The sequence below is a fragment of the Talpa europaea genome, assembly GCF_964194135.1.
Source record: "Talpa europaea genome assembly, chromosome: 10".
Lineage (NCBI taxonomy): Eukaryota > Metazoa > Chordata > Mammalia > Eulipotyphla > Talpidae > Talpa > Talpa europaea.
The window spans coordinates 23,751,037-23,769,933 of record NC_140077.1 but is presented as its reverse complement, the minus strand read 5'-3'; the positions used below and the strand labels follow the sequence as shown (position 1 = coordinate 23,769,933).

General features: G+C 38.7%; 1 protein-coding gene across 6 annotated transcripts in view; it reads right to left on the bottom strand.

Annotated features, from left to right (window-relative positions):
- Nucleotides 1–951: 951 nt before the first annotated feature.
- BLNK (B cell linker) overlaps nt 952–18,897 on the bottom strand; it is a gene marked incomplete at both ends in the record, with an annotated part of 59,158 nt that continues 41,212 nt past the window's right edge. For 3 of the 6 annotated variants that reach the window (XM_084245102.1, XM_084245103.1, XM_084245104.1), the window contains 8 exons: nt 952–1,071; nt 7,582–7,665; nt 8,661–8,737; nt 10,056–10,087; nt 10,537–10,621; nt 13,434–13,476; nt 14,294–14,318; nt 15,965–16,037. In XM_084245102.1, the coding sequence (XP_084101228.1) occupies nt 952–1,071; nt 7,582–7,665; nt 8,661–8,737; nt 10,056–10,087; nt 10,537–10,621; nt 13,434–13,476; nt 14,294–14,318; nt 15,965–16,037 (539 nt within the window). Of the gene's footprint in view, nt 1,072–5,471; nt 5,628–7,581; nt 7,666–8,660; nt 8,738–10,055; nt 10,088–10,536; nt 10,622–13,433; nt 13,477–14,293; nt 14,319–15,964; nt 16,038–18,897 lie in introns of all 6 variants that reach the window. The other 3 variants (XM_084245099.1, XM_084245101.1, XM_084245100.1) reach the window with 2 other exon arrangements.

Genomic DNA, 18,897 nt, shown 5'->3' with positions numbered 1-18,897 from the left:
AGTTATCTTTACAACTGAGTCTGTGAGTACTCTGAAATCTAGCATTTAAAAACTCAGAGATTGTGCTTATTCAGTGATCAACTATAACCCTCATTTAATTATTAGATTTATCTTAATTAATTGCTTATCATTTCCTTACTGTCCAAAGTACATAGGAGAAAAAGCTTTGATATGACAAGATGTAAAACATTTGAAATGGTTTGGCTGCTTGCAATGATACCTCTTTTATACCCTAGTGTTCACAGTAGCTCTTTTTTTACCCTGGTTTGAAGGACATTTCCCTAGGCCTTTACTCTCTTCCCACAGTGAACCTCACTGTGACTCCTTTTAATAGGCAGATCAAAGAGGGTATGATTACATTTCATACATAAAGCTAACAACATAATACTGACAAGAAATTCTAGAAAGTTCAAATACACATCCACACCTCCCTTGGTTGGGAGCACTGACAAAAAGGACTACGATATTCTCATCTCTACAAACATCACATTTTTACCTATATTCTATTCTCTACACATTAAAATTTTAACCAAGACCTAACTGGCAAGCATCAACAGTAGCCAGCCCATCTACATTGGTGCTCCAGTGACCATTGTAATGGCCTGAATTTCCTACAGCTTTCTTTTATTCCAGATTATATTATTTTGGAAATAATGTTATTTTCTTACATGATAAAAAACTTTTCTTACATGTTTCTTTTAAATAAAGACATTTATTTGGACAACATGAGCATAATAATTCACCCTTGCCAGATATTAACAGTTCATCAGGTCAGGCCATAGTATAAGTCCGTTTGAGCTCCTTACAAAGACATGGATGACCACCTCAGTAGCTGCCTCCATCTACCATTTTATTACCAGATGATTCGTAATCCAATATATGAAGTTTTGGGATTGTTTCTCAGAGATGAAAACTTGGGAGAAATGTCCGGAGCAACAACGTTGACATCCTTTATGAAACCTTAACAGCGTATTTCAGTCTTGTGGAATCTTTTGTGTTATTCTGACTGTCGATGAGAACCAGAGGGCTATGTTGATGATTCTTGATAATTTCAGCAACGCTTCCAAAGTACTAGAGCAAGAAAACATAGATGAATTGTACACTGGCACTTATGTTAACTCGGAGTACCACTCCTCCCATTTTCTCCCACTTTCTCAAATTCCTCTAAGTTACTAGGTCCGCTTGACAGTCTACCAAAGTAGAATGTCTAGTTTCTCATTTAACAAAGGCTGCCACCTTTGAGGTGACTCACATTGGCCTTTTCTGTATTCAGTGAGAATAAAAACACACACAACTGACAGCCTTCATGTAACTTACTTCACTGAGTTATGATGTAACATTTTAATATTTTGATTTATATTTAGTGTCAAATGTAAAATTGTCATACAGATTTTTCTCTACATTCTTTACAAATCATAGATTATCTGTTTTGTTGCATGTCTTAGATACAAGCACTGATGTGATATATTAACCTTAGAAATTAGTGCTTTGAGAAGTTCATGTTTGTTTTTAATAAGAAAAGTTTTATAAATCCTCATTTCCATTTTACTTTTACTCTCAGTACGTTTAGAGCTAAATTAGAGCCTAATTAGTAATGGAACTTTATATGCTAAGCTTTAACTATTCATCAAATAAATACACTTAGAGTCATTTTTTGAAAAGTGGTAATTATTATACAACAGTTCCAAGAATTTAACAATTTCTGCCAATTGATTTTATTGTCTTAATTTTTCATAATGACAAGCATTTGGAATAATTTTTAAAAGTTTTTATTAATTATTCACATAACTTCCAAGTATCTATATACTGAATAAAGTAAAATATTCAGAATACTGGCCAATTTTTTCAAATGAAATACTCGTTATCTTTTAGATAATTGGTTAGCTGCATATTAGATCATAGAGGAGATGTGAGAGACATGGATGTTTGATTACCGCTAGTCTTTATTTCTTATTTTCTCTCCAGTTATTCAACCCTTTTGCAATTGTTAATGAAATTCTTTTATGATACTCATAAAGACATTCATTCCATTTGTTTGGCATAGCACATTAAACCAAATATGGACTAAACCAGGAAATGAAGCACAACCTCTTTGAAGGGGATTCCAAGTGAAAAGTGTATTGAGAACCCAAGAAACATAGGAGTTAGATGCTGTGTTTATCAATATACAAACAACATCTCACTCTGTTCTTCCAAGTCCCTTAATATTTTTGAGTATTGCTTTGTTGTAGTATTTGGGGATTGAAATGTCTGTAGTAGGGAGTGGAGTTGACATATTTAAAAGTGTGGAGTGGAATCGGGATATATTTGTGATACAATTAAAAGAAGAACTGGGCATAAATTAGTTGCAGTTTCCCCTCTGTTTATACTAATTCAGTGAATTTGAAAAATTATACATGAACAGAAAAACAACATGTTTGATAAAATCTTGTGGCCAATAAACTAAAGCAAACAGGTGTCACAGTTGCAAAATCCTTCAATACTGTATCTATACAATGCCCAAACAGCTGCATAAAAAGTTCAACAAATTAATCATTTGGTTACTCTTTCCACATGGTTAACATCACGAAAACAATGTCTTCACTTTTTCTTCAGATGTTCAGTATCTAGGAAACATGACTTTGATTATAGATAATTTAAGTAAGATTCTTAATGTGCTCTGTCGGTACTTCCGGTAGTAGTATATTATAATAACATACTACTTATTTTGGTACCATAGATTGGATATGTGGACAGTGAGGTGAAGACCGATCTATTCATCCTGAGGTAGAGATGAGGATTCTTTAGGCTAAGAGGAATCTCTGCTTACTAGTGCTTCTAGCAGGACAAGAAGTCCAGAGACCCTTTGGGCACTCAAGATTTATGAGAAAATTTCAGGACCTCTAAAAAGGACAGCTCCCCCATTCACCCTTAAGTTTCTTATAGAAGAATTGGACCCTTGGGGAAGCTTTAGAGTGAAATCATCCATCCAAAGTCACTCTAAAATCTACTAGGATCAACTCTATTTACTGATTATTATTGAGGAACATTTATTTTGAAAGATTAATAAGACAAAATTTCCATGTGAATGAAGGTTTTTGTGAGTCGGGAATATCAGACTCTTGTTAAAGTTTAACTGGTGTGAAATGATAATACAATCTCTATTTTAAAGCCCTAGTCTGGTATTGATCTGTTTTGTGTCTTTAGATTCAAGAGTTTTGTGTTTTAAATGACCTGAGACTTTATGAAAAACAAAATAAAACCCCAAATTATAAAAATCCTAGAAGAAAAAAACAGGGCTTCAAAAAGTTTCATGAGATTGTGTTTGGGAATTGTTTTTTGACTATGACACCAAAGTACAATAAAAAACAAAAATAGAAAATAAAATTACATCAATTTTGAAAGTCCTGTTCATCGAAGGACATAATGAGCAGAGTGAAAAGGCAACTATGGAGTGGGAGGAAATATTTGGAAAGATCATATATCTGATAAAGGATAAATATCCAGAATATATAGAGAACGCCTACAATGGAACATCAAAAAGATCAAATAATCCAATTAAAAAGGGGGCAAGGGAATTGATTAGGCATTTTTCTAAAGATGATCGACAAACATATGAAATAATACTCAACATCACTAATCATAAGAGAAATGCCAATCAAAATTACAAAGAGGTCACATCATACCATTAGGATGGTACTACTGTAAGAAACAAAACAGAAAAATAACCAGCATTGGTGAAAAAGTTGGAAACTTTTGCACTGTTGGTGGGATTATACGGTGATGCAATCATTATGGAAAATAATATGGTGTTTCCTCAAAAATTGAAATGCTTTATATAATTTGCATAAAATCATACGATTCTGCAATCTCACTTCTGGATATCTGTTCTGAGGAATTGAGACCAAGGTCTTGAATAGATATTTGCCATATTCATAGCAGCATTATTCACAATAGCCAAGAGATGGAAGCAATCATTGACAAATGAATGGATAAACTATGTAGCCTCAAGAAGGAAGGAAATCCTGTTACATGTCACAACATGTATGAACCTCGAGGATATTCTGCTAACTGAAATAAGCCTGTCAAAAAAAGGACAAAAATTGTATGATTCCACCTATAATGAGCCATCTAAAGTAGTCAAATACGTAAAAAAAAAAAGATAGTACAATGGTGGTTGCCGGAGCCTGGGGTATGAGGGAAAAGGGAAATTGTTGTTCAGTGGGTATTGAATTTGTTCTGGAGTTGGGTATTGAATGGAATGGGTGTTGAAAAAATTCTGGAGATCTGTTTCACAGCATTGTAACTATAATTAATACTACTAAACTGTACACATAAAAATGGTATGACATACTTTATGATAGGCATTTTTAGCACAATTTAAAAAAGCAAAATAAGGAGTATATTCATTGACATATAAGATCTTTTCAGTTTGTTTTACAAATGCTTTTCTCCTGCTTATAATCACTCAGCCAACAAATCCATTTAGTAAGTATTGATCAAGCATCCACTGGAGTTACCTATAGTGCTATGGTTCTGAAAATACAGAGATGAATAGGACATAATTCCTGACAGACACAGTTCATCTAGCAGAGAAGACAGACACTTCTGCAATTATGACATTTTCTAACAATTCAAATACTAGCAAGTGTTAGGTTTGGAATGGTTATAGATCTATATAGGTCTTGAAAATAAGTATCTCTTAACTTGAATCTTCTCATACTATTTTATCTGTTTAGACTGTTCTTTCCACTTTTTCTCCTCATTCATGCCACTTTTCATTCTCCCTACTCATATTTGACTTATCACTCAAGACCAGAATAAGTATACCTTCCTTTCTGATCATTCAAATATGGACTTACCAGCCCACATTTCAGAGTTGATTTACAGGAACAGGCTGGATAAATTGAGGTAAGATGAGCATTGAGTCTGGTCCAGATTAAAGAGAAATTGAATTTTATGCTGTTAGTAATCAAGACCCATATGTTTGTTTGTTTGTTTGTTTGTTTTTCTTGCACAGCCATAAGTCATTCTCATCCTAGGGCTATAGCCTGATACTTCAACTCAAACTTCTGTGTGTCTTATGGATCCTTCCCTGGTTGCCTACCTGTTACTTGAGTTGAGATCCTACTTCTTGACTTAGGAGTTCTGTACATTGAAATTTGATTCTTGTACCTATCATTTTATTTAGCATTTCATCCTTGACAACTTCTATGTCCCCCTAGACTTAAATCCTGAGTCAGACTGACCCTAAGAAACAGGATTAAAAGACTAAGAAATAGCCCTTCAATCATACCAATCTGCCTTCCTTTTTGTTCAGTCATAGGATATTCTGTTTGAACATGTATTTTATCTTGTACTCTATTTGTGATGTGTGTAAATCTTGGACCAAGTATACAGGTATCCTTTCTCCTCATTTGCAGCACCTAACATAGTATGATGCCATTGTGCTCAATACACTTATAAGTTGGATTAAAAGACAAATTACTGACCTCTTCACCATTTTTCTTTCTGCCCAAAGCATACTGTTTTGTTGCTTCAATAAATCGCACGGGGATATTATATACCCGCTTATTAAAGAATACAACTAGTGTATATGGCTGTTTGGAATCATGGCCAGAGCTTTTCCGAATAAGAAATGATCCATCCTGTTTAAGAAAATAAAAACATAATTATGGCTAGTAAGTATCCTTTAGAAATAGGTTTATGAAAAATATCTGTATTACATTCAAAAGGTAATTATTTATCTATGTGATTTCTATTATTCATTAGTTTTATTATTTTCCAAGAGAATACTTCAGTTAAAAAACATCAGAAATCTCAAGTGAGGCCAATGCTAGATTTTTTTAATACACTAAGTAAGATGTTTATAGGACTAGAAATACATGAAGGGACACATTAAGATCACACATAGAGGGCAGTCTTGAACTAGGAACCATGCTCATAAGTTGCCTATGAATTAAAAAAAAAATTCCATTCAAAAGTACCATAAAAAACAAGGCAGAATTTGGGAATCAAAAATACTTCCTGCTGATGAAAATTCTCTCCCCTAAAACTGATATTGAAGCAGAAAAAAACTAACAAATTTAATTAAATATCCCAAATTTAATTAAGTATTTTGTAAAAATGCCCTAGAATCATAAATTCAAAAATTATGAACAAACACTGGACAAAAAGTAGGAAGAAGAAATACAACCAGAGTTGATCAAACTCAGGAAAGAAACTGGAGAAAAACAAACCTATCTCAGAAGTGACAAGATGCCCAAAGGACAGTATCCTGAGATGAAGATTTAATAAATGACTGAAGGAAGGTATAGAAGTAACCAACACTGGGGAAAAAGAGATTATAAAAAGAAGTACAATTGGGTTAGAGAGACAGTGGTTGTAATGAAAGAAAGATAAAGTAAAAAAAAAGGCCTAAAGCGGATGTAATTTGAGTCCTTGAAGAAGAAAAACAAAACAATGGAACAGAACTAACTTTGAAGATCATGAGAAAAGCTGTTAGAAATAAGAGAAAATAAAGCTACATATTGAAAGGGTTTCTGTCTATCTGAAACTACTGATCTGGAAATCAACTCAGGGTTAGTAAGACTTTAAAAACCAAAAGTCAGCAGATCCTTAAGACCAAAATACCAACTTACACATAAAAGCAAGGAAATAACATTAACATCAGATTTTTCAGATGCATCTTCTATAAAACAAGGCAATTCAGTGGAGCAACTTTAAAAAATTTGAGCAAAGAATCTTATATCCAGCCAATATTTCTCCTTGGAATAAAGCTGTGAAAAAAACTGTTTCATATGTGCAAAAACTCAAAGAAGAAGGTAAGCAGTTCTGAGAATCTAATAAAAGGTAAGCTTCAGGGCCTCCCCTGGTGGCACAGTGGTTGAGTGCTGGGCTGTGACCCGCAGCCTCTGCAGCGCTGTTGGTTCCCCGGCCGCCAGCGAGGGTCCCACAAAAAAAAAAAAAAAAAAAGGTAAGCTTCATCAAACACAAAGAGATAACTTGGAAACCTGAAGAGGAACTGATGGAAAGCATTTCATATGTTGACTTATAGAACTAGGAATAAAAGAAGGGTAGTAAGGAACAGTATGCAAGTGTCATATATTCTGTCAAAGTAGGGCACACGTGAAAAAACAGAAGAGGAAAAGGAGAACACTTTAATGGTGTGTTGTCCAAACTGTCTCTAGAGTTCCAAGACATGACTGGGTTTGGACTCTCAAAAAATTTACCTCCAAGTATTTTCTGCCATCTTGACCCAAATCTTTAATCCCATGGATTGATCCAAAATAACCTGTTACTTCTCACCCCTGGATTTTATGTAGCACCCAACTTTACAGAGATCTCCCCTGGAACCTTCTCTCCCACTGTTTGGAGAGCGTGGATCCCCACAGAGAGGAAAGGACAAGCAGAAACGAGATGCGGGACAAAGAGGAAGATTTTTGAAGAAGAGGAGGGGATGGGAGTCGCTCTCGAGTAGGTAAAGAAAAAAGATTTCCTGTTTTCATAATTGTTGTGATTATTTAATTAGCATAGTATCAGGATGACCACTGTGCTTATTACAGCCTGAGGACAGGAGATGGGATTTAAAAATGAGTGGACCTTGTTTGATCTGTATAATGCTTCTTCTGCAGACTTTCGATCACAGTCGCCAGCGTACCATGGCTTACAGTGGACATCCGCCTCCTGTGAAATAGAGGACAGGGTAGGTATGAGATGGCCTTTCACCGACTGTATCCTCTATGAACTAGAAATGAAGACCAGCTTTGCAGTACCAAGTCAAGCCTAACTATTTAACCCTTTGCACTCCGCTGTCCCCTCTCAGGGGACATCGGAATTCTAGCATATCACTCGGATGTCCCCTCTCAGGGGACATTGCAATTTATTAGTGATTACGGGGAATTGAGGTTATTTCAATGCAACTTTTTGAGACATGCATGTTTCCCTGAAGTTTTATCTTGAAATGGCACAAGAAATTAAATCAAAATATCATAAAATGGTTTGGAGTGCAAAGGGATAATTTTGGACAGTAATTTTATGCTTAGTTTTATGCTTCATTTGATCAACTGTAAGGATTATGGAACTTATTTTTCCCTCATTTACCCTTAGCTGCTAAACTTAGTACTTGAATATAATGACTGATTCCTGCTAGAGCTCTGAACATTGTATCACTCCTTTCTCCTAAATGAATTATAATCTCCCTTTCCTTTGTGTTCTTACCATTATCACCTTGAGGAGTGCCACAATTTCGGAGTGTTTTTACAAATGTTATCTTATTTGACTCCTGTAACTACATCGAAGGCAAGAAGGTTACATGTTGTCATCTCGGTTTTAAGTTTGAGAAAGTTCAGAGACACAGAATCCTTTTCCTGTCTTTTTAAAAACTGTGCTTTTGTATGTGTCTTAACATCATATGCTCCCACAGATCTATTCTGAGAATACTACAAAGTTTAAATAGAATCTATGTGAGAGAACAATAAAAAGAACTTTTTTTTTTTTTTGCTGCTTTCAAGAAAAATATTGTTATTTGGGGCATTTAGAAAACAGATATATTCTATGTCCAATAACAAATGACAGCTCCCAAGCTCACCTACAATACAGTCTGTTCTCAAGCTCTGAACCTCTCATAAGACATAACCCTCCCTGAAGTTTGCTGGTAACAACAAGAGCTTGTTTCATACCTGTTCTGATAAGCTGGAATTAGGTGAAAAGCTAGGTAATGGACCATCCACTGTTGGGCTTCCCCCTTCTGGAAATCCTGAAAGGGATTTGAAAAATCAATTGATCATCACTGTATCTTGAGCAGTTACTCTACCAAAATCTCAACACTGTGCTTGAGGGCGCGCGCGCACACACACACACACACACACAAACACACATCAATCCTTAAGAGCCATGGTTCTCAAAACATAATTTGAGGACCATGGTAATCCTCAAGATCCTTTTAGGGGCTTGCAAGGATTTCTCTATCAGTAGAATAGAAGTTCCATAAGGCCAGGGACTCTATTTTAGTCTCTGCTGTAGCCTCTTTGTTGAGAACAGTGCTTGGTACATGGTGGATGGTCAGTAAGTATTTGTAAATTCAAAGTATAACTTGGGTTCAAAAACAATAAAATATAGCAGCTCTCTTGCCTGCCTGTGACTATACAGGTGCTTCTCTTTCTCTTTTTCCTAGTAAACCTAGTCTTTTTAAATGTAAAAAAATGAAAAGTGAAAGAAAATAAAATATAATAAAGCTTTACATAGTGAGAAATAAAATTTATGTAGCCAAGCCACATTTACTTTGTATTCAGAATTTTTAAAAAATGTATCTAGTGTAACTTTCATTTAGGGTGAATAAAAAAATATCTAATTAAAACCTTAAAAATTGTTTTGTTTAGCATAAATGCACATGATTTTTGTACGTAACAGTTTTTCTTTTATTTAAATTTATCTAATCTTGATTATTTTGTATTGTTTTAGATTTTCCTTTTTTTCCCTACACTGAGAAAAATGGGTTTGGGCAGTTATGTTCTGGAGTTTGACATCTTATATTTTTAGGGTGATAGATTGTTTGTCTAGGGAAAATTATCCTGATATTTGTTTAGAGTGATAGATTGTTTAGGGAAAATTATTCAGATATTTGCCAAACCTTCTTTTCAGGATATCTTTTATTGATTTATTTTATGATAATTAAAATGTATTTCAGAATTAATATAAATATATATCATTATTGAGGACCACCTATATATACCAAGCATTAAACCAGAGACTGCCCATATATGTGTTCTTTTATTTTATCTTCTTATTTTGGAAACAGTTGTATTGTTTCTGTTAAAAAATAATAAAGCAAATGAAAGATGACCTGTATGGTCAGTAAAATATTCAATCAATACTGAAAACTTAAAAAATAAAAACTACCTCAAATCTGTTTATATTTTAGGACACCTCTGTGAAATAAATGTTCTCGGCTCTCTTTTACAGATGAGGAAACAGACTAGTGAGTTTATGGTTACATTAGAACCCGGGGCCCTAAGACGGGACGGCCCGGCCTCACCACCACCTCATCTTGCTCGTCATGACTCCACTGTACTTACTTGGCAGAGGTATGGGTTTTTGATGGATTTGTCTGAAATGAAAAATTTCAGATTAATTAAAGGGCAAAGCATAAGATGAAAAAATTTGAATTTTTGTTTACATTAAAGATGCTATAAACAGGAATATTACAAAAAAGACTGCATGAGTGGCCAATAAAACACATCTAAAAATAGGAAGGGCACCAACATCTTCAAGATAAATAAAATTGCTCCCTTTAGTTTTGAAAACAAAGGAACCTCAATTAACAAATTGGATTTTTAGTTATGTCTAGTAATTAACCTGAATGTTACGTTTCTGCAAGTCCAAGCTGCTCTTTTAAAGTTGTTATCTATTTAACATTTCATTGCAAAAGTTGTTACCTCTACAATTCATTGCAAAGCAATGGACTATCAGATCTTTACTAAGCACTGCAAGCTGGTGTTACTGTGAGGTGTAGTAAGGCAGGCGTTCATATTACAAGAGGAAACTAATTTTTCTTACTTCTGGGCAGGAGGAAACCCTGGTGACTGTGCCGCTTCTTGTCTGTGACTAGACCCTCGGTGACGTTCAGCAGGTATAGGTCTTTCTGCAAGAGGAAGACTCTCATTTAGCATTTGAATGAAATGTCTGTCCCCAGGTCCACACTCAGCAATATCAACCAGATTTAGCCAGATGTCTTCCCAGAACAAGCCTTTCTTCAGGATGTCACCCATGGGACACCTGTCAGTGAAGTCCTGGGAAGTGTTTGTGCAGGACACCCATCCCGCAGAGGCATAAACATACCTACCCTTTGTGTTCATCCCTTGGCAATGCACATGGGAACTGCACCGGGTGGCCTGGATCCCTGAGTGTGTGAGTATAGGTGGGAGCCAGAGATGAACGAGTTTCAGCCACCCTACTTTCTCCGTGTTCTCCACATGGGTGTTACTATGCTCTGGTGTGTCCTTGTTAGTCATAAAAGATGGTATAAGTAATTTCTTGCTGATTATAGGTAAAATGTCAGAGTTTGTGAGTGACCAACTCTGAAAAATTAACTGAGCAAATTCAAGGTTATCCTTGTAATAGTGTTAATCTCACTTGCATTTTGTTGTTTTCCTGGGGTGAGAGGACAGGGTGGAATTATAACTAGTAGATAGGGAAATAGGCATAATCTGAAATGTAAAACTTTATGTTGAAGCCCATAGTGAATTTTGCTACTTAACCATTAATGAATGTGATTATTAATTATTTTAATGGCTTATTTTCTCTCAAAATTGGTCTAAGACAGGTTGAAATCTGGGTATGTCTCAAGCATGGAAGAAATGTTGAGAACTATTGTTACAGGAACCCCAAAGGAATAAAAGCAGTAAGAACTCAGAGTCCAATAAATGCTTAGATAAACTTCAGAGTTTCTTGCAACAGAGCCTTGCACTTTTGAGCTCATGTTTCAAGTTTGTGGCAAGTTACTTTGAGTGGACACATGAAATATTTTGCTCATGACCTTATAAATTGGTCTTTTCAGTAGGAGAATATATTAGATCGCCAGAAACTGAGGAGCTTCACTAACTCTGCTTCGGCCCTGCCATCCTGAGGGCTTCCTTCCCAGGTAAGACGAGGCTGCTCACCTGCTCTGGTTTGGACAGCATTGCCTGTGCTCTTAAAAAATAAGAGATGGCATGCTGAATTTGGGAATGAGGACACCAGAGCCACATGGGGCAGCCCATGAGCTCTTTCTTTACTGATTTCTGGAGGCTCCTGAAGCCATGTTATTTGCACAGGTTGTACATACTTCCTACAAGGACCCCCCTAAGACTCCATTGTCACTCCAAGCTCCCTACTCAAATGGCACAAAAAGACTCTAAAGAATGGCAGAGCATCAAGACAAAAGCATCAAGGAAAGACAGAAGAAAGCAATACTCTATGCCTCAGAAGTACTGTGGGGCAGAGTGTAGAGAACAGGAACCCTGGTGCACTGCTGGTGGGAATGTAGACTAGCCTCTGTAGGAAACAGAATGGAGATTTCTTAAAATATTGAAAATAGATCTACTGTATGATCCAGAAATTCCACTCCTCACTAGCTACTCAAAGAATACAAACACACTAATTCAAAGGGATGGATGCACTCCTGTGTTCACTGCAGCACTGTTTAAATAGCCAAGTTATGAAAACAACTAAGTACCCAAGGAAAGGTGAGTAAAATAAGAAGACGTAGTATATATGCACAACTGAATACTGCTCAGCTCTAAAAAAAGATGAAACCTTGTCATTTGCAAGATAGTAGATGGAACTGGAAGGGGATTATGCTGAGTGAAATAAGTCACAAGAAAAACAGATACTGGATTCTTTCATGCTTTCATTCATATGTGGAATATAAAGAATGTAAAACAGAGGAACAGATAAAACTAAACCAAAAACAAACCCTAGACATCTGACTGTAGAATTGCGGCTACCAGATGGGGAGGGGAGGGTGAGATCAGAGGGTGAAGGGGCCCAATGGGCTGTAGAGGAAGATTATGGGTGCTTAGGTGATGAGTGTGGTAACATAAATTGAAGAGGTGTGAACGTATATGCTGTGAAACGTATACAGTGTTGTAAACCAATGTTGCCTCAATAAAAAAAAAAAAAGATAAAACTGAAAAAAAAAAAAGACTGAGAAAACTTACTCCTTGAAAAATAAATGTTTGATTAAAAAGAAAAGAAACAGCCTGGGGGGGAAGGTGTGGGAAACAATTAAAGCAGACAGAAAAACGTTTATTGTCCATTGTCAGAGAAACCAGGACAGTGTATGTAGATCTGCTTATATGAACTCAGAAAATGGTGAGAACATTCACTAAGCTTATAACACTGGGTGCCTTCAAGCATGCAATTAGGTGGGTGCAGGACTCCAACTGCATATAGTAATTTACGTGTTGAGATTAGAAGGGATTCTTTCTTCTTTCTATTTTGTTCCCAAAGTACATTTCGAATACAAATATAGTGTTTAACTGGGAAAGTTCTAATAAAAGTGTATTAAGGTTTGGGAGGTTTTGAAAAGGTGAAGGAAAGCATTTGAAGATGTACTCAGGGAGACATTTGAACTTTGAAAGCATTATTTTGAAAACTTGGCAAAAGAATACATTCAAATAAACAGTGTTTTAAAATTTCCATTACCTTAACTAAACTATGAATTCTACGATATGTTATGGCTTTAATTAGCCTCCATACCTATGTAAAGTCCTAGTCCTGCCACCCACACTAAAGACTAGTGCTAAAAGGCTCAGGTCCTGACCAACTTACTCAAGGTGAAGTGAAAACCAATTGAGTTTCATATTTCCAATTGTCTTAAAAATCAAGAAAGAAATTTAGAAATACATTTATATACAAATCTTTAAAGCCGCTTGTAGAGGACATGTTCACACTGCAAAATTAAATAGATTTACCTTCACAAATATTTGATGCATTCTGTTGAGAGACAACTGGAGTCTGCTAAAAAAGAAAAGGCAAGGAGATTCAACACAGTGTGTGATGGAAGTTAAAGTCAAAGGAACATTATTAAAATAAATACTTGGGGAGTACACATCTCTGCTGCATAGCTGTTCTTTTAATCACAGGGACAACAACTAAAAACGCACTCTCCCCAGCCCAATCTTTGCAGTAAGTAACAACAGACTGGAAGGGTGCCCTGGAAGGAGCAGCGCCACCTTGCACGGGGATGGCCCTACTCCATCACCAGGGTGGATGGATGCCCCGCCCTCTAGAAGGCAGCAGCGCTTTTGCAGTGGGCATCTAGCATCCAACTTCCGTCTCGGTCCACCATTTAGTTGTTGGCTACGTAATTGTAAATGTCAGGATACAGGGTCGTACTAGGTCAAGCTGGGTTTCTTTGAATAGTGGGCTGGCCCAAGCCTGGCCAGAATCTGAGTGCAGTCAAGACTATGTGTGCCTCATACATAATAGTCAACCATTAGCTCCCTGACCTGGGGTGAAAAGCAGAAATGAGGGGCTCACATGGGGGGATCACATGGGCGTATCCCATGGGCAAGACGGATCCTGGGGGAGCAGAGAGCCTGCCCAGACTTCAGATGTAAGGCTGACACACAGAGTGAGGCGCCAAAGTCAAGTGAGGATGTGAGCCTCTCGCAAGCGGGGATTCCAGGTTTCTCTTGGACTATCTTGGGAGCACTACTGTTGTTAGAGCTGGCTGATGTTCACCTTAGCAGGAAACATTTTCAACTTTCAATAAGTGGATAAGGATGAACATTGTGGGACATGAGCCATGTTTAATGCAAAATTAACTTACCGTCTTCAGCATAGCTGGTTTTTTCCTGGGAGAGAAGAGAGACTTTGTTAAGCATACAAAGATAAAGCGGAGCTGACCACTGCTCATTTTAATCTCAAATGTAAACTGGAATAACAGAGGTGATATGTAGAAGTGTAGGAAGACTACGCTTGAAGGATGGAGAGGGATGGAAGCAGGATTCAGTCATGATCCTCTTAGTCTCCCATAGGGTCCGGGGACAGATGGCAAAGGGGTTAATTGGGGATAAACAGGAGCGCCAGTTGCCAGGGAGTTGGCATAACTGAGCTCTTGTTCCAGTTCTGCTATTAATCTGTGACCTCAGGCCTCTTTCTCTCAGCTGTGCGGCCCGTCTGAGCTTTAGTTTCCTTATCTGTGAAACGAAGACCAGAATCAGTGTTTCCAGAGCCCTCCCTCCAAAGGCACAGGGGCAATGGCTGGGGTGGAGGGTGGAGATCTGAGGGTGGCCAGAGGAAGGCTGCAGCTGTCACCTCCCCATGCCAAGTTCCACCCTGCTTGCAGGTGACTGTTCTCCATGAGACAACTGCCCAGGATTTCACTCCAGAATGGAGAAATTCAAACTCAACATAAGTTTGAAAAATGCTGTGAATTGTGGTCCTGAAGGGGCTTGTCTGAGCTGACATTCTGGTTTGCCCTAGCTTCATTAGAAGCTGGAATCTGATGTTGCTGAGAGTGTATGCCTCTCTCCTGAGTTTATTTCCACTGTTGGCCTTGTCTCCTGCCTTATTTTTGTCTGGGAAGAACACTACTACTTCCCAGTGCCTCTGAGATGCCTGGCACTGGCATAGACTCTTCATATTCATGTGTTATTTAAACCTGACAGTGATCTTTAAAAATGGAGATGCTCATCATATTTGAGAGATTAGGAAACTGAGGCTCAGATTAAGTAATTTGCTGAAGGGGATAAAGTTGAGTCAAGAGAGACATGTACAGTTTTGGTTAATAAACCCCTAAAATGAAAGATTTCCTAGCTTTACGGGAAGGCAGATTTAAGATTGTAACTTTGCAGGCCAGCTTTAGACATATTTAAATGAGCTTTAAAAATTACCTATGAGCAAGTGTAAATTATGGGATGACTGTGGTATCATCACAGTCCCATACCCCCTGACTGTTCGCAGAACCCCTTGATGTTCAATAAAAAAGGAAGGACTCGCTTATCTGATTTTTGAAAGGAACCTTGGCAGTGTTGCTTTTGATCGAACACCCCAGTGTGTGCTGGGCCATTTCTTTACAGATCATCAGCACTTGAAAGACAAGTCAAGGACCTAAAAGTAAAGCTGAAACCTCTACAGAGTTTCTGTTTGTGTTATACAAGTCAGTAAACTCAAGATTGAACTAAAAATTGATGGGAGAGAAGACTATTAGCTCTTAATTTTAGCAGGGGCACCCCAGTTCTACTTGAAGCTTGCCAAGGAGGCAGAGGAGAATAGGCAGTTGGGTTCATTTCCACACGCTGCAGAAACACACTGATTATAATGTGAGGTGCACTTACTGCGCAGGTGGGCACTTCTGGATGGAACTAGCAGAAGAGCACCCTTGCCCCCCAGAGTCTCATTGAGGACTTCTTTGTGGATTTGGGGCAAGCCCTGCTCACAACAGCAGGGGAGACCATCCCCTCAAATCTCAGAGCTGCTTCTCTGCACAGGTACTCACCCGGCCCTGGGCAGAGGGCACGGCACAGCAGGCGAAGATGGTGACTTAGTGTCCCAGACCCCGCCATTTCGACCTGCACAGACAGACACACAGGTCAGTCTCCAAGTTTTCAACCTGGGCTGTGGCCACAGTGACTCTGGCCATGTCAGCAGGCTCAGAAACACAAGCACATTGTTTTTGTTACTCTGAGTTAGCATATACAGGTAGTGGTGCTTGTGGGGAGAACCTGTAGGTAAAGGTGATGAAACAGAAGTAGGATGCAAATTAAGGACTCCACCTTAACCTTTCTAAATGAACTTCTTTACCTTCTGGGCCAAGTCCACAGACCCTGATCCTGCGGGCTAACGAGAGCCCCGCAGGGTTCTGTGTGGGGAGAGAGAGTTCATACTAGCTTCTCTAGTCACTGCACAAATGTGCACACGAGTGGTGCCCAGAGACAGGGAGGCACAGACCCACCACTCCTGACATGCACCTGTGACGATGCTTATTCACAACCACATTTAATACTTCCATATGTCCGATTTCATGTGCAGAGGCTATTCATTCACCTGAGTCCTCAGGACCCCTTTTCACAAATAGAGACAAGTAGCCAGTTACTGCCCAAACCTCATCATCATCTTCTTTTTTTTTTTAAGATTTATTTATTTATGTATACAAGAACTGGGGCACAGGCCAGAGGTGGGGGTGGGGGAGGGGGAGAGGATTCATCAGAGACAGAGTGGGGAGCAGAACAGGCAGACTGACTGAAATGCACTGCTGAGGGGAGCAGCGGGTGAGGCAGGAGAGGTCTGCTGCACCATGTGGGTAGCTCCCTGGCCAGGGATTGAACTCGTGTTGCAGTGGCTGCGGACAGCCCCATAGGCTGTGTCCCAACCCCTGCACCACCAGGGAGGACCCCAAACCTCATCTTCTGAAGTCATAAAAGGGGCCAGAGGACCTTGTCCAGTGCACCCAATTTTCCCTCTCCCTACCTGAAGATAGATGTCATCAATCATTAGCAGGGAGACAGACAGAGCTTCACCCTTCACTGCTAGGATAGGGAGAGGGGCCGGGCTCAGTCAGTCCCCACAACATCCCTGGCTGCCTCCTCTCAGGCAGACGCTCACCTGCCTGAATATTGTTGCTCCGTGAGACAAAGGCTCCTCATTGAATTGCAACGAAGTGAATAAATATGTTATTAAGAAACTACTGTATTTTTAAGTCCACAATTCCTGATAGGCTCAAAGGGAATAATCTATAAACATAGACTGGACCTGCCCTCAGTATATATTATTTTAGCTTTTGAGAAAAAACACACATAAGTAAACACTGAAGTAATAATCACCAAGAATTATTGGAAAACTCGTATGTGTAAAGCATGTCAGGGCTTACAGAGGAGGTGAAATAGAGCTAGGCCTGTCCTCTCTGAATTTACAATTAAAGACTGTCTCATCTCATAGGGCCACCTATTCCAAGCACAAAAAGAGAAAATAAGACCTCAAAAAGTATCAAAAACAGAGATATTGGAGCTCATTCTCATGTGCTTTACTGGAGAGGTGTGCTCAGCCTTCCCTCAGAGCCCTTCTACTCCCTACACACTTTTACAAAGGTTTCCATCACCCAAGTGCTGATTCTGGAACATTGCCAAAGGAGAGCAGCAGCAGAGTGGGCTGCATGGACTCCACATGGCAGCCTTCCTGGCTCCAGCAAGGGAGTGTCCCCTCTGTTGTGCCTTCACGTACCTGCCACCTCACCCGGACATGACTTCTAAAAACATTTCATTCAGAGACTCCCTTTGCAACTGTCAACATTTCACATGACAATAAGGGAAATATCAACTGAATATGTAGTATGGGGCCAACAGTATTTAATTCTCTAGTGAATCAAACAAATATTGTTCATATTCTCGGTACTTCAGATTGACACTGAATAATACTTTCTGAACTACTCATCGATTTCGGTGGAAGATTTTGAGGAAGCAAAAACAAACAAACACCAAACTAAACAAACCAAACCAAGAAATAAGGAAGTGGAAAGGTCTGAGTCAGTTTCCTCCCAGGGGGGTTCCCTCTGCTTAAATGCTGGAGATTTGCATTCATCATCCTTATCCCACCTACGGTCTGGCTTTTCTAAGTGTCCCTTTCCTTCCTACTTCAAAGAGTTGACCAATGTCTTCCTTTCCCCTGCCCTCCCCATGAATAAATGGCTTCGGAGGAGAGGGAGGGCGTGCCAGCCTCCAGGGTGGTGCTGGGGTACAGCACTGGCGGGGACCTGAGGTCCTACAGTTTTGCATCGTGAGGTCAGGGTTCTAGTTATTTCCATCAGAGATTGGCTGGGTGACCTCTTTCAAGCCACTGTGCCTCCCCCTTTGAAATGAGGACACCACCACCGTCTACCTCACCTACCTCAGAATTATTGTGGTTATACAATAGGGTAACTTTGAAAATGGAAAATATTAGCCAAATATAAAGTCATATTGCCAGGAAAGGGCTGAAAGTATCTGAGAGTCAAAACATTATGCTAAGTGAAAGGATCCAGATGGAAAAGACTTGTTTTGTGTGACACCATCTATATGAAATGTCCAGAAAAGACAAATAAGCCTATGGTAAGGGAAGGCGGGTTGGTGGCTGCTGGGGCTGGGGCGGGAGCAGTGTTGACAACAAAGGGGCCTGAGGTATCTTGTAGAGTTGAGGTGACTGAGGAATTTTCTAAAACTAGATGGAAGAGATGGTTACAAGACTCCATAAATACAATGATTTACAAAGCACATTGGGTTGTACATGTGAAATGAGTGAGTTTGTGATGTGTGAATTATAACTCTTCAAGCATCTCAGTACACATGATCATTGCTAGTTTTGTTTAACCATCTTATCAACCATTGCGGCATCTCCAGATGCTGGGCATTATGCCAGACTCTGTAAACATGACATTTCCACATTTTACTTAACGTTAAG